The sequence below is a fragment of the Theobroma cacao genome, chromosome 7, assembly GCF_053813885.1.
Source record: "Theobroma cacao isolate CCN51 chromosome 7, ASM5381388v1, whole genome shotgun sequence".
In the NCBI taxonomy this organism is placed as follows: Eukaryota; Viridiplantae; Streptophyta; class Magnoliopsida; order Malvales; family Malvaceae; genus Theobroma; species Theobroma cacao.
Genome location: NC_142645.1, coordinates 8701505 through 8712800, shown reverse-complemented (window position 1 = coordinate 8712800; position 11296 = coordinate 8701505). Strand labels below are relative to the sequence as shown.

The 11296-nt window shown below is 33.8% G+C and overlaps 2 protein-coding genes across 3 annotated transcripts; both read left to right on the top strand.

Moving 5' to 3' along the window:
* Window positions 1-697: 697 nt before the first annotated feature.
* On the top strand, window positions 698-4583 carry LOC18594332 (NHL domain-containing protein). Of its 2 annotated transcripts, none has more exons than XM_018124876.2 (7): window positions 698-899; window positions 1214-1282; window positions 1370-1537; window positions 1756-1926; window positions 2246-2455; window positions 3064-3152; window positions 3591-4583. In XM_018124876.2, the coding sequence occupies exons 1-7, from the start codon at window positions 815-817 to the stop codon at window positions 4239-4241; spliced, it is 1443 nt and encodes a 480-aa protein (XP_017980365.2). In that variant the 5' UTR covers window positions 698-814; the 3' UTR covers window positions 4242-4583. The 2 variants fall into 2 exon arrangements, with proteins under 2 accessions (XP_017980365.2, XP_017980364.2); XM_018124875.2 differs by having other exon boundaries at window positions 3588-4583.
* Window positions 4584-6431: 1848 nt separating this feature from the next.
* Window positions 6432-10980, top strand: LOC18594333 (uncharacterized). The gene is made up of 4 exons (XM_007021852.3): window positions 6432-6747; window positions 7629-7751; window positions 9454-9573; window positions 10702-10980. Exons 1-4 carry the CDS (start codon window positions 6711-6713, stop codon window positions 10764-10766), a joined length of 345 nt encoding a protein of 114 aa, XP_007021914.2. The 5' UTR covers window positions 6432-6710; the 3' UTR covers window positions 10767-10980.
* The last annotated feature ends 316 nt before the right edge of the window (window positions 10981-11296 follow it).

Genomic DNA, 11296 nt, shown 5'->3' with positions numbered 1-11296 from the left:
CGGCCATCCCCCGCAGCCCCTTAGGCCCTGTCTCTGTCTCTGCCCATCAGCTCATGTGATGTCCCATTGGCTTGGCTTCAGGTTCCTCTTTAGACCTGTCCCTCAGATTCACGAGATTAGTGCTGAATAGGATTATTTTTTAGGTATAGATTTAGCTTGAGATAATAAAGTATTAATAGATATTTGTTTTTTTTATTTAACCTAATAAATTAGAAAGTGAACTCACATATAGCTTTTAAAAGTTTTAACCGTACCCCTGCCGATAGTCTCAATTGAGATCATAGTCGACTAGTTGTTACTTTGTCCTTTGCATTGGACCCCATTTACCCAAAGCAATTAAATGGGTGTAGGTGAACATAGTCATGGCCTTTTAATATACCAACATACTTTTGTGTGTTTTGCACCCTGTTCTAGCAATCTAAAACTCTAAGCATGATTAAGTTGTAAGTTGCACCCACTGTGGATAAATTCTACTTCAGTATTTCTAATCAATAAAAAAGAACTCTTTTGAGGCAGAATCTGACACTTAACTTATAAAAAATCCATTTTGAAAGCACCTGAATGTTATCCCATTCCAAATAGTAGACAAATGCTACTCACTTGGGACTGCAAAACTTGAAGATTTTTGTTTAAAGTACACTTTGTTCTCTCCCTCAAAAAAACTCTTTAAAAAAAAGTTCAACAAAATACAATGTTACTTTGACCTTTTACTTTACCTTTAACGCCCCAAAATTTCTCTCTCTCTGTCTCTCTCACTCTCTCTCCTTACTGGCCGTAGGAGAAGGACTAGCTTCCTAAGCTTAGTTAGAGGAAAATGAGAGAATCCCATCTCTTTTTCACACTAATACTTCTTTTAGTTCCTTACACCCTTCATTTCCAAGCTCATGCTGCCCCTGCTGGTACCCTTTTCTTTTGTTTTTCTGAAATTTTTTTTTGATGATCTTGGATTCTATTCATCTTTTTGGTTTAATGGGTGTTTTTTTAATTTAATTTTTTCTATTTACTTGTTTCTGCTTTCAGTTAATGTTACATTTTTTTTTCTGTGCTTCTTTGCTTCATCTTTTGCACATGTTAGTGTAAAGCTGTTGGCTTTTAATTCTTTTGATCTAGAATTTGCTCAAATGGGCTTTCTTGTTGTTTTTAGTTAAACCCTTTTTCTGGGTCTTATTTGTTGGTTCTAACGTTTTACTCAAATGTAATGTGATTTACTTAGGGCCGTTGATAAAGCACTTCTCTTCTTTACTTAAATGGACCAGGTCTTCCACCAAAACCCCCCAATCAGGTAAACATATGATTTTTTCTAATGTTTAATTCTGTGTTTTGTATGAATTTTAATATTTTAATGGGTTTCCATTTTTTACTTTTACAGATGGAAATGTTCTTCAATTTGAGAATGGATACTTAGTTGAGACTGTGGTTGAAGGCAATGAGATTGGAGTTGTTCCTTACAAAATTCGCGTCTCTGAGGATGGCGAATTATTTGCTGTTGATGAAGTTAATAGTAACATTGTTAAGATTACTCCACCATTATCACAATGTATGTGTTCAATCTTTTTGAATGAGAGAAGTTTTTTTTGCTCAGTGAATATGAGAACTATAAATGTTTATTTTTCTCTATTTTTTTATGCTGTTTATTTAGTGAATCAAATAGGAACGTTTTATGCTAAGGGTTTGTCGGAATTATTTGTTTTGATTTATTAATTTGGTGATAAATATGTGCTTTGTCTTATTTTTTATGATTACTGATTGCTGCAGATAGCCGGGGAAGATTGGTTGCTGGGTCATTTCAGGGTTACACAGGGCATGTGGATGGAAAGCCAAGTGAAGCTCGTTTCAATCATCCCAAAGGTGTAACCATGGATGATAAAGGAAATGTGTATGTTGCTGATACCATGAATCTTGCTATCAGAAAGATAGGAGATGCAGGTATATGCAGATAATGATGAAGGATATATTTAACTGAAAAAAATAAACTTAGAACTGAGGTTGAATTGTCTTCATAAAATTTGTTAATTGATAAAAATTCAAATAAAAGTCATCCATCTATGCAGATGTTAAACAGCGTTAAATAATGAAATGACTCTACTGTAGTGATATATCAGAACTATTGAAGCTGCGTCGATTGAAATCCTTTATTTTTGCTTTCATTATGGGGAAAAATAATGTATCTTCATCGAAGTTGTCAGCCCCTATTGTAGATTAATTTCTAAGGGAAAAGGATGTTGAGTCTGGTAATTATTAGCAGGTGTCACAACTATTGCTGGAGGAAAATCAAATGTTGCGGGATATAGGGATGGACCCAGTGAGGATGCACAGTTCTCAAACGATTTTGATGTAGCGTATGTTCAGCCCACTTGTTCTTTGTTAGTTATTGATAGAGGAAATGCTGCCCTTCGGCAAATCTCCCTCAACCAAGACGATTGTGATTATCAGTATAGTTCTGTTTCTCCCACAGGTTGTACTCCTATCTATATGCATCACAATGTGCATAGCCTTTTTTACCTTCAATTCTTCTTGTTGCATAGTCAATTTTCTGTTACAGTACTGCCGCCCCTGCCCCCCCCCCCCCCTGCTAAAGAAAAACACCAATCTGATTATTTGAGAAATTAATTTTCTTATTGGTTAGATATTAGTTTACTCTCTTGAGCAACAATATAATGGATCTAATGTTTTTTCTTTTTGGTGAATGAATTGTCTCATCAAGATGACCACATATAAGCCTACCTCTGAGAATAAAAGAATCAACCCATCCAGGAAGATTTCTAGCAGAACTTCAAAGTTGATAAAACAGGGAACAAGTCTGGCCCTTAAATTTGGAATATTGTTGCCCATAATCTGGGCTGGGACAGCCATTTTACTGAGGATAACCTATAGTGATAAGTGTGACAGTTGAAGTAAATCATAGCTACCTTATTAATATTTGTAGTACAGGCTTTTAGCCAGGATGAAATAAGTCCTTTTGAACAAGTGGTCATCTGGACAATTTTGACATTAACAATTGTGCATCTGTAGTCTTGTTACGTCAAAGTACTTACTTACTTTCACACTTTGGCCTTTTCGCAGATATCCTGATGGTTGTTGGTGCAGTCTTGGTTGGATATGCTACATGCTTGCTTCAGCAGGGATTTGGATCTTCTTTCTTCCCAAGAATGGTATAACTCTTACTTTTCATCTCAACAACGTAACATGACAATTATAACAACCTTGACAGCACTCTGACTGTTATTTATTTTTTCATCTCTTTTTGGTGAGCAAATTCAGTCTCATGAACTTTAAATTACTCTGCCACCCTTGCTGCAAAGATATATTCCATATTAATTTTCTCACACATGTACCAATAAGCTCTGCTGCTGTTTTAGTTGTGGCTTCAAGTTGTCTTTGTAGGGAAGTGTGCTAACAAGCACCATGTCTGCCTCATTGCTATATCTATTTCAGTATTGTTGTTGTTGATTTCCTTTATAATGGTATTGGGAGGTCAAAGCATCTTATACTTTGTTGCCCCAAAATAATTTGTTTTTCATGGCCTTTAATTTGTTTTTCATGGATTGTTGCTCTATTGGCTTCATCTGATGTGTAAACTGTTGCAGCAGCAACCTACAGAGAGTGAATTCAAAGAACAACCACGCAAGCAGAAGCCCACTCCTATTGTGGAAAGTGTGAAGGAGGAACCCGGGTGGCCATCTTTCGGCCAACTTGTCATGGATCTATCCAAGCTTGCACTTGAAGCAATGGCCACAATGTTCCTTTATTTTGTTCCCTCTCGTTTCCGATCAAGGGGCTCCAAGAAAGGTCTTACACCAATGAAGGATTCTCTTAGGATGCCTGAAGATGAAGCCCCACCTCCGTTAGTTCAAAGGCAGACCACTCCAGCTCCGGTGTCCGAAACCCGGCAGACACATACAACTAATACAAGTGATAAGCATTCAGAAATGAAGCCTTCAAAGATAATAAAATCAAGCAGCTTCAAGGATCCTTCTTTGTCTAGCAAGCATCGTTCCTCCAAACGACAAGAATTTGCAGAATTCTATGGGTCAGCTGAGGTTCCTCCTTACAGCAGGTCTAAGATCCAGAAAGAAAGAACGAGACATCGCCAACGTGATAAAACAGGAGAGGTGGTTTTTGGAACAGCTGGGACAGATCAAAAACCTGTGGAGACCAAGCCAGTGGTCTATGATAACTCAAAGTTTGACCATTACAATATGAGGAGCAAGTATGGATCCAGTGATTCATTCCGTTTCTGAACTAATTACAACTATTGATGACAAGCTTGTCCAGCTGCTGATTTTCACCCTCCTTTCTTGAATCTACACTATCCATCTTGAATATGGATCACCATATTTCTTCTTAAGCTAGTCTGTAACCGAATCAGATATGTATTAGCAGGAATTTGTACCTTTCAAGCGTGAGAATAGCGACCTAGCACAGGTTATTTCTTGGCCAGATGCTGTAACATATGCAAGGTTCTATAATCCCTGCATAACCGATTAATATGAAGCATTGTGTCAACTTGCTATGGCATTTGGGAGGAAACTGATCATATGTTAAAAGCTTAGTTGTTAAGAAAGCCATTGCTATGCGGATGATATATGTTGTGTATACTTGTTTTTGTGTCAATGCAGTCAACCCTGCAGAAGCAAATATCAATGAACTTGCCAAAGTATTCTTAAAATGCATTACCAATAATTTTACTGCAAACAGCAATCCCACTCCTGTAGAGTGAATTGAGCTTTTATAATTCTTGAGGGTCCTGGAGGCCTTTGGAGCATAAGTGGGTGCAGTGGAATCAACAATCCCACTCCACCACAAGGCATTAACAACAGCTTTACACACTACTAAAACCTTCACCAGAAAAACCTCTTTGGGTTTTAGTAGGTTTGTTTAGATAACCAAAACAATTAAAGAGAGAGAGAGAGATTCAATGTATAATTCAATAAATTACAATCTTTGTTGACATTGAGAAAGATTATTCCCTCAAATTAATCTTATGTTTACAAGTAAAGTTTAGTTTAGTTATTATTATTTTTTTGAGGGTTAAGGTTTGAAGTTTAAATTTATTATCTTTTTCGAGATTTTTTTGTGATTAATTATGAATTACAATTTTAAAAGTAATTCTAAAATATTGTATTTGAGTATTTAATTTATTGGTTAGTGAAGGATTAAATCTATTATTTGAAAAATTAGGAAAATATGGAAATTCCATGAAAAAGAAAAAGAAAATACAGTTTCATAATCATCAACGGAAATGTCATCACACTCCCGAGACCAATAGATTTGCCCAAAGCCGCCAATGGCGGGCCCAATTATCTTCAATAATAGGACACTTAAAAAGTGGGTCCTACAGAAGGTCCAAATCTTCATCCACTGCTGACATGGCAAATTCTCACAAGTCAATAAACGTTGCCGTGTCATGAAGATTCCATAGACTTCACCGCACCCTCCTTTTAGGTGAATACCCATTTTTATCCCTTAAGGTTTGTTAAATACCAATTTCGTTCCTATAATTTAAAACCTTACAATTAAGTCCTATTGATCTGCATTAGAAATTAAAAAAATCTATATTTTTAAACTTTTATACGAGATTACACGTGTTGTGAGTTCCCATATGGTCAAGTGAGGATTTTGAATTTCAATCTCAAGGTAAAATATTATTTTATTAAAAATATTTATATTTTTTTTGAAAAGATATTGAAAAATTTTAAAATTTTAAATTATATAATCAAACAAATAACATACGTGATCACATGAATGAATAGGGAATTTCATCATTTTAAAATAGTTATTAATATATTCTAAAGAAATATTATATTTAAGATTCAAATTAAATAAAAATTGAGATCATTACTCAACAAGAACAAGAGTTTAGAGACTAATCCCAATTCCTAACCTCCAATAAATGAAAAAAAAAGTTTAAACATTTTATTTTAGAGATGTATGCTACAATTTGAATCTTAAGAGGATGAGTTCGAAGCTCATATTTGAATTAAAAAAATAGATAACAAATTACTCATGAAAATATTTAGATATTAGATTCAATTTCTTTGTACACTAATTTGACTTTTAAAAAATTAAAATTTTCGCTTCTCAATATTCGAACATTGAGATTTCCGAATTGAAGACTCAAACAGTAGACTCTCAAAGGCTTAATTATTACTCGAACCCGATTATAAAATATAGGATAATGTAAGATATTTAATGATAAGGTTCTCAAGGGCTTAATTGGTAGAGTCATTAAAGTTATAAGGATAAATGTAAAATTTGCTAAAATGGAGGATAAATTATTGGCAGTCCCCCCCAAAAGGAAAAAAGTTAGAAAGATTGAATAAAGAAACTCACGAACGAGGAACATGACAGCCAACCACCAATCACAATCGATTCACGATTGCTCTCTTTTTATTGAGATTATTAATATTATATTATATTATTTATTTATTTACCCAATCATCATCAAATCATCATTTTCCTCCTTTCTTTTTTTCCTTTCATAATTTAATTTAATTCACCGGAAAAACTGCAGGGCCTTTTTCACCGGAGAAACGTTTCCATCTCCTTCTCCCTCTCTTCTTTAAAGAAGCTTTGACTTCAATTTCAATGAACAACAACACTACGAGAGTTTGTTCTGAAAATATATAAAAGGAGCAAACTTTTGTGTTTCCCCTGTTTTTTTTGGGCTTTGAAAATTGTGAGCTTTTGGGCTTTAGAAGAAAAGCAGAATGGGCTGTGCTGGATCGACGCCGGCCAAGGGAGACGGTCAGGCTTTTGACTTTAGTCTTTTCTCTTCTTCTGTTTGCGGAATTTCTGTTTGGTTCCTGGGAAAATCGTAGGGAAAATTGGAAGCTTATGGAACAATGGCAACATATTTGAATTGTTTCAACTTAAGAAAAACGTTGAGCTAAGATAGTCAAATGGTAGATTGACTAGCAAAAGTTTCCGATATCTTCTAAGCAACTAAAAGGCAGCCGCTTGAATTTCGTTTATTTTTTTTTATTTTTGTCCACTTTTTAGTTTTTTTTATTGCGTTGAATGTTAGAGATTATCAGCATTTTTCGTTATTCAATTATGTGATTAAATTGTTCTTCTTTAACGAATTGTCAAAAATAAATAAATAAATAAATAAAGAAAAAAGTGGCTGGTCAGTTGAAAAGGATTTGCTAAATTTAGGATGAAGATTTGAATCTTTACTTACTAGCTTGCAATTAGTAGTCATTTGCTTTTGAACTGTTTTGTTGATTTACTTTTCAATGAAGAAAAATGGCATTTTAGGAGTTGCAACAATATTTATTTATTTATTTATATATATGCTTTTGTCTTGAAATTTAATGAAAACAAAAGGACTAATCCCTCGGCTGCATGAAATCGGCTATAAATTCATTCATGTAATGGGTATTTTAATGGATCTTAGCACAATTCATATATGACATTTTCATTATAACACCGTGAAGTTTGAGCTCCAAGCATGCTATATTCAAAAGAGGTAGTATTTGAGTATTTGGGTTGTTAGTTTCTTTTCACCTTGTGCTAACTAACTCCTGGTAAAAGTGCAGTATGAACTCATGCTTTTAGATTCACAGTCGAATATTATATGTACTATAGTCTAAAAGTAATACAGTCAACTTTTTTGGCTTCAACAGGGAATGTGAAAAAGATCAGGAAGCCAAAACCCTGGAAACACCCTCAGCCAATTACAAAGTCTCAACTTGTGCAGATGCGTGAAGAGTTTTGGGACACTGCTCCTCATTATGGTGGCAGGAAAGGTAGTTACCTATGACTTATAATCACCAAGGATTTTGTTAATCTAAATCAACTGTTAGGTTAACATGGATAAGATTGTGAATATTTGTATGTAGATGTTCCCAATTTTGTTTGTGAGAAGAAATTTTGTTGATCTTGAGTTGGCCATATCAAAAGCGTTTCTTCTCTCTATGAGTTAGTCTAATAATGGCAGCTAACACCACCAATATGCAGACCTAGTTATGTGGTGAATCCTTTTTTATGGAAAACTGAATCAGACTGAGTTGATCTATTTCAAATTTTGGTTGGTTCTGAAGTTAGACCTAGAACTGTAAAAATGAAATGGTTGTACTTAGATACTCAGATTCATGTAGGAAGGTATTTTCATGTTAATCAGTTAAGTTCCAGATCCCCTGTGCAATATAAAATTAGGATCTTGGATTATGCGTGTAAATTACTTAAGCATGCATACGGATTAACTGAAAATGGTAAGTGTAAACTAGCCAGCCCAACTCTTTCACTGATCAGACTAATTTAAAGTTTTATAGCTCAAAAAGAAAAGAAAAGAAAAACTGACACAGGCATGAATGTAGAGTTGGCTTTAGGTTCCCCTTAGCAATCTTCTTGTGAATGATGATAACTAAGGACATTGCTGACAGGATGGCTTTAGGTTTAATTTTTTTACAATGTGAAATTTAGATCAGCCTTAAAACACGTTGACAGTCTACCCACAACTTGAATTCTGAGATGGCTGACCTACACATTGCTGATGACTTAGATTTAATGTTTGATTGACCAGAGTAAAGTTACTAATGAGAACTAAAGGTTTCATTAGAAGGTTCTCCATGGACATGACTGTCAAATTAAACATTGATATTTAGGAGTTTTAATAACAGTATTTAACGCTACTTAAATACAAAGACAGGCCAAGTTGTACTGAGTAAAAGATGATCACTGTTTTATGACACTTATGATTTAGGAGAATAGCCATTTTAGCTACACTTATTTTAATCAAAATCACGTCTCACTGAAAGCCTACAATGATTTTTGCAAATCACTAGATTAAGCCTACAAACTCTTAATACTTAGTGCCAGTAGTTGGCACTTTAGAATTCGAATACTGAATAGTAATATGGTTGTAAGATGAACCAAGGGTGGGAAAGAGAGAAACAGAAATTACATGACTATCAAAGAGGAAAAAGAACCAGAGGAACATAGGATAGAATTAGAAGAAATGAGGGAAGGAAAAGAGAGAACCAAGGGGTAGACATCAATTCTCAAGTCTCAGTAACTCAAAGCTGAATGAAAAATAACCAACCAAATTATATAAATACAAGGCATAAAACTTCAACATAATTCCAAGTTCCAAATATATCACCAAGGTGGTTCTGCATCAAAGATTCAGTTGAAGATTATATTTCTAACTTTTTTTTTTGAAGAGTGAAGGTTATATTTCTAACTTGAGGTGGTATATAAAACCATTTTTTGTCTATGATATAGAAGTCTGGTCTTGACAAGAAATCCATTACATTGTACAAGTGCAATCTAGTTTTACTGTAGAATAGAACATTAGAAGTAACTGATTGAAACTAAATTGAACAAGTATGGTTTTCTTGATAGCCTTCTACTTCCAATATAACTTTTTCCTTTGACTCTGCATACATGAAAATAAATTGGTTATTTTTGGCATGGACCTGAAATGTACTTCAACTTCCTGGACACTAGAGATCTGGGATGCACTTCGAGCTGCTGCTGAAGCTGATCTAACCCTTGCTCAAGCTATTGTGGACAGTGCAGGGGTCATAGTGCAAAACGCTGATTTAACCATCTGCTATGATGAAAGAGGTAAAACACCTTTGCTGCATCAGATTTTGATGACTATTTGAGCCTCCTTTTAATAGCGCCAAGATTCAACCTCCCAGGAAATAATTAGGACTCTGTTTGGTTTAAGAAAAGACAGGCTTTTTATGTTTTCATTTTCATTTTCATTTTCATTTTATTTTATCTTTCTAATTTCAAGGTATATATTTGCTTTGTCTGATCAAGTACATTCAAGTGTTAGGTGGATGAAAAATTAAACAAAAGATTTAGGTAAAATTGTAACATTTAATTATATATTATTTGTCTTAAGAGCCTGTTTAGTCTGACTTTTTTTTAACTTAAAAGCTATTATGAAGCTCTTATGAAAAATAATAGTTTTTAAAATTCAGCTAAAGATGTTTGGTAAATTTCTTTTTATAAGTTTTTTTTGTAAGTTATAATTTTTGTTAAAATTATCATAGAAGGTATTTTTTTTTTGAAAGGGTAATATTGTAATTATTTTTAATAAATGAGGATATTTTTTGAACAAAAATAAAAATTCTCTTACATTTTTAAAAGAAGAGAAGAAAAAGCTCCTCCTTGGAGCTTTTTTTTAAGCTCTTATTTTAAAAATTTTGTTCTTGAAAAAAAAGCTACTTTTTTTTTAAGAGTTTCTCAAAAAATCATATTTGGCCTGACTTTTACTTTTAAGAGGTAGATAAGCTGAAAAAAAGCTAGGCCAAACATGCACTAAATTGAATATTTGTGTATATCAAATTAAGTTGATCTTTACTCAATGATGTATATGTATATGATACATATTGAGAACATTAATAGCAGTTATATAATACATATTGACAAAATACAATACCAAATACGTATTCATTGTTTTTACGTTTAGAAATAGTTTTTCATTTTGATATATAAAACACATGGTCAATAAATTGGAAAATAGAAAATGAAAAATGTTTTTTAAAGCCGAACACACAAGTTTTAGTAGGGTGATGTTGATGCCACTGAATTTCTAACAAATTTAGAACTAAAACTGGTGCTATCTAGTATGGAATGGTGTATTTCCAGTAATTTATTGCAAATAATTTAACTTAGAAAGTGTTGCTTTCTCTGGCTTGAGAAATTCCTGCTAACATGCCTTATACGAACTCTTGTTTGCAGGTGCTAAGTATGAACTACCAAAGTATGTTTTGAGTGAGCCGACCAACTTAATCCGAGATAGTTGAAAATAGAGAGAATTCTGAGTGCTGTGTGTGCAAGAATGAATGTAAATCATGTATATTATGCTCTCATGTTCTTTGGAAACACTTGATAAACTCAGTGCCGGCATTTATGCCTTTTTGGTTTTTTTCCAACTTTTATGTTTGACCATGGACATTCACTAGGTTGCTGTAAGTTTCTTTGATGAATCGATCAAGGGCATAAAACATTGGTTTTGAATTTGGTAAGTTGTCTCAGTTTTTCTCTGGGCTTGCTAGGCAAAGGTTATTTGTCAGGCTGTTATGTGGGGATAATTGTTGTTTGAACTTTGATCCTTGTCCCAACTTGAAGATTCTATATATATATTTCCATGAATAGAATAGTTGTTGACTGAATTATTTTACCCAAAGCCAAGCAGATAGCATACAAAACCAATATGATTCTGGTTTTCCAAAGTAAAACTAAAATAACTGAGTTGAATCAGAGTATGCATTGGCATGATATCTCATCCTGGAGCAGCATCTGACCTGATGATTCTAAAGTTCGATGAATCGAA

Excerpts from the sequence above, each read along its gene's own strand:
- LOC18594332 (XM_018124875.2), top strand. The coding sequence starts at position 815 with ATGAGAGAATCCCATCTCTTTTTCACACTAATACTTCTTTTAGTTCCT. Across the intron at positions 1,927-2,245 it reads CAGAAAGATAGGAGATGCAG|GTGTCACAACTATTGCTGGA; the intron begins GTATATGCAGAT and ends AATTATTAGCAG. Across the intron at positions 2,456-3,063 it reads TAGTTCTGTTTCTCCCACAG|ATATCCTGATGGTTGTTGGT; the intron begins GTTGTACTCCTA and ends GCCTTTTCGCAG.
- LOC18594333 (XM_007021852.3), top strand. The coding sequence starts at position 6,711 with ATGGGCTGTGCTGGATCGACGCCGGCCAAGGGAGACG. Across the intron at positions 7,752-9,453 it reads TCATTATGGTGGCAGGAAAG|AGATCTGGGATGCACTTCGA; the intron begins GTAGTTACCTAT and ends CCTGGACACTAG. Across the intron at positions 9,574-10,701 it reads CATCTGCTATGATGAAAGAG|GTGCTAAGTATGAACTACCA; the intron begins GTAAAACACCTT and ends TCTTGTTTGCAG.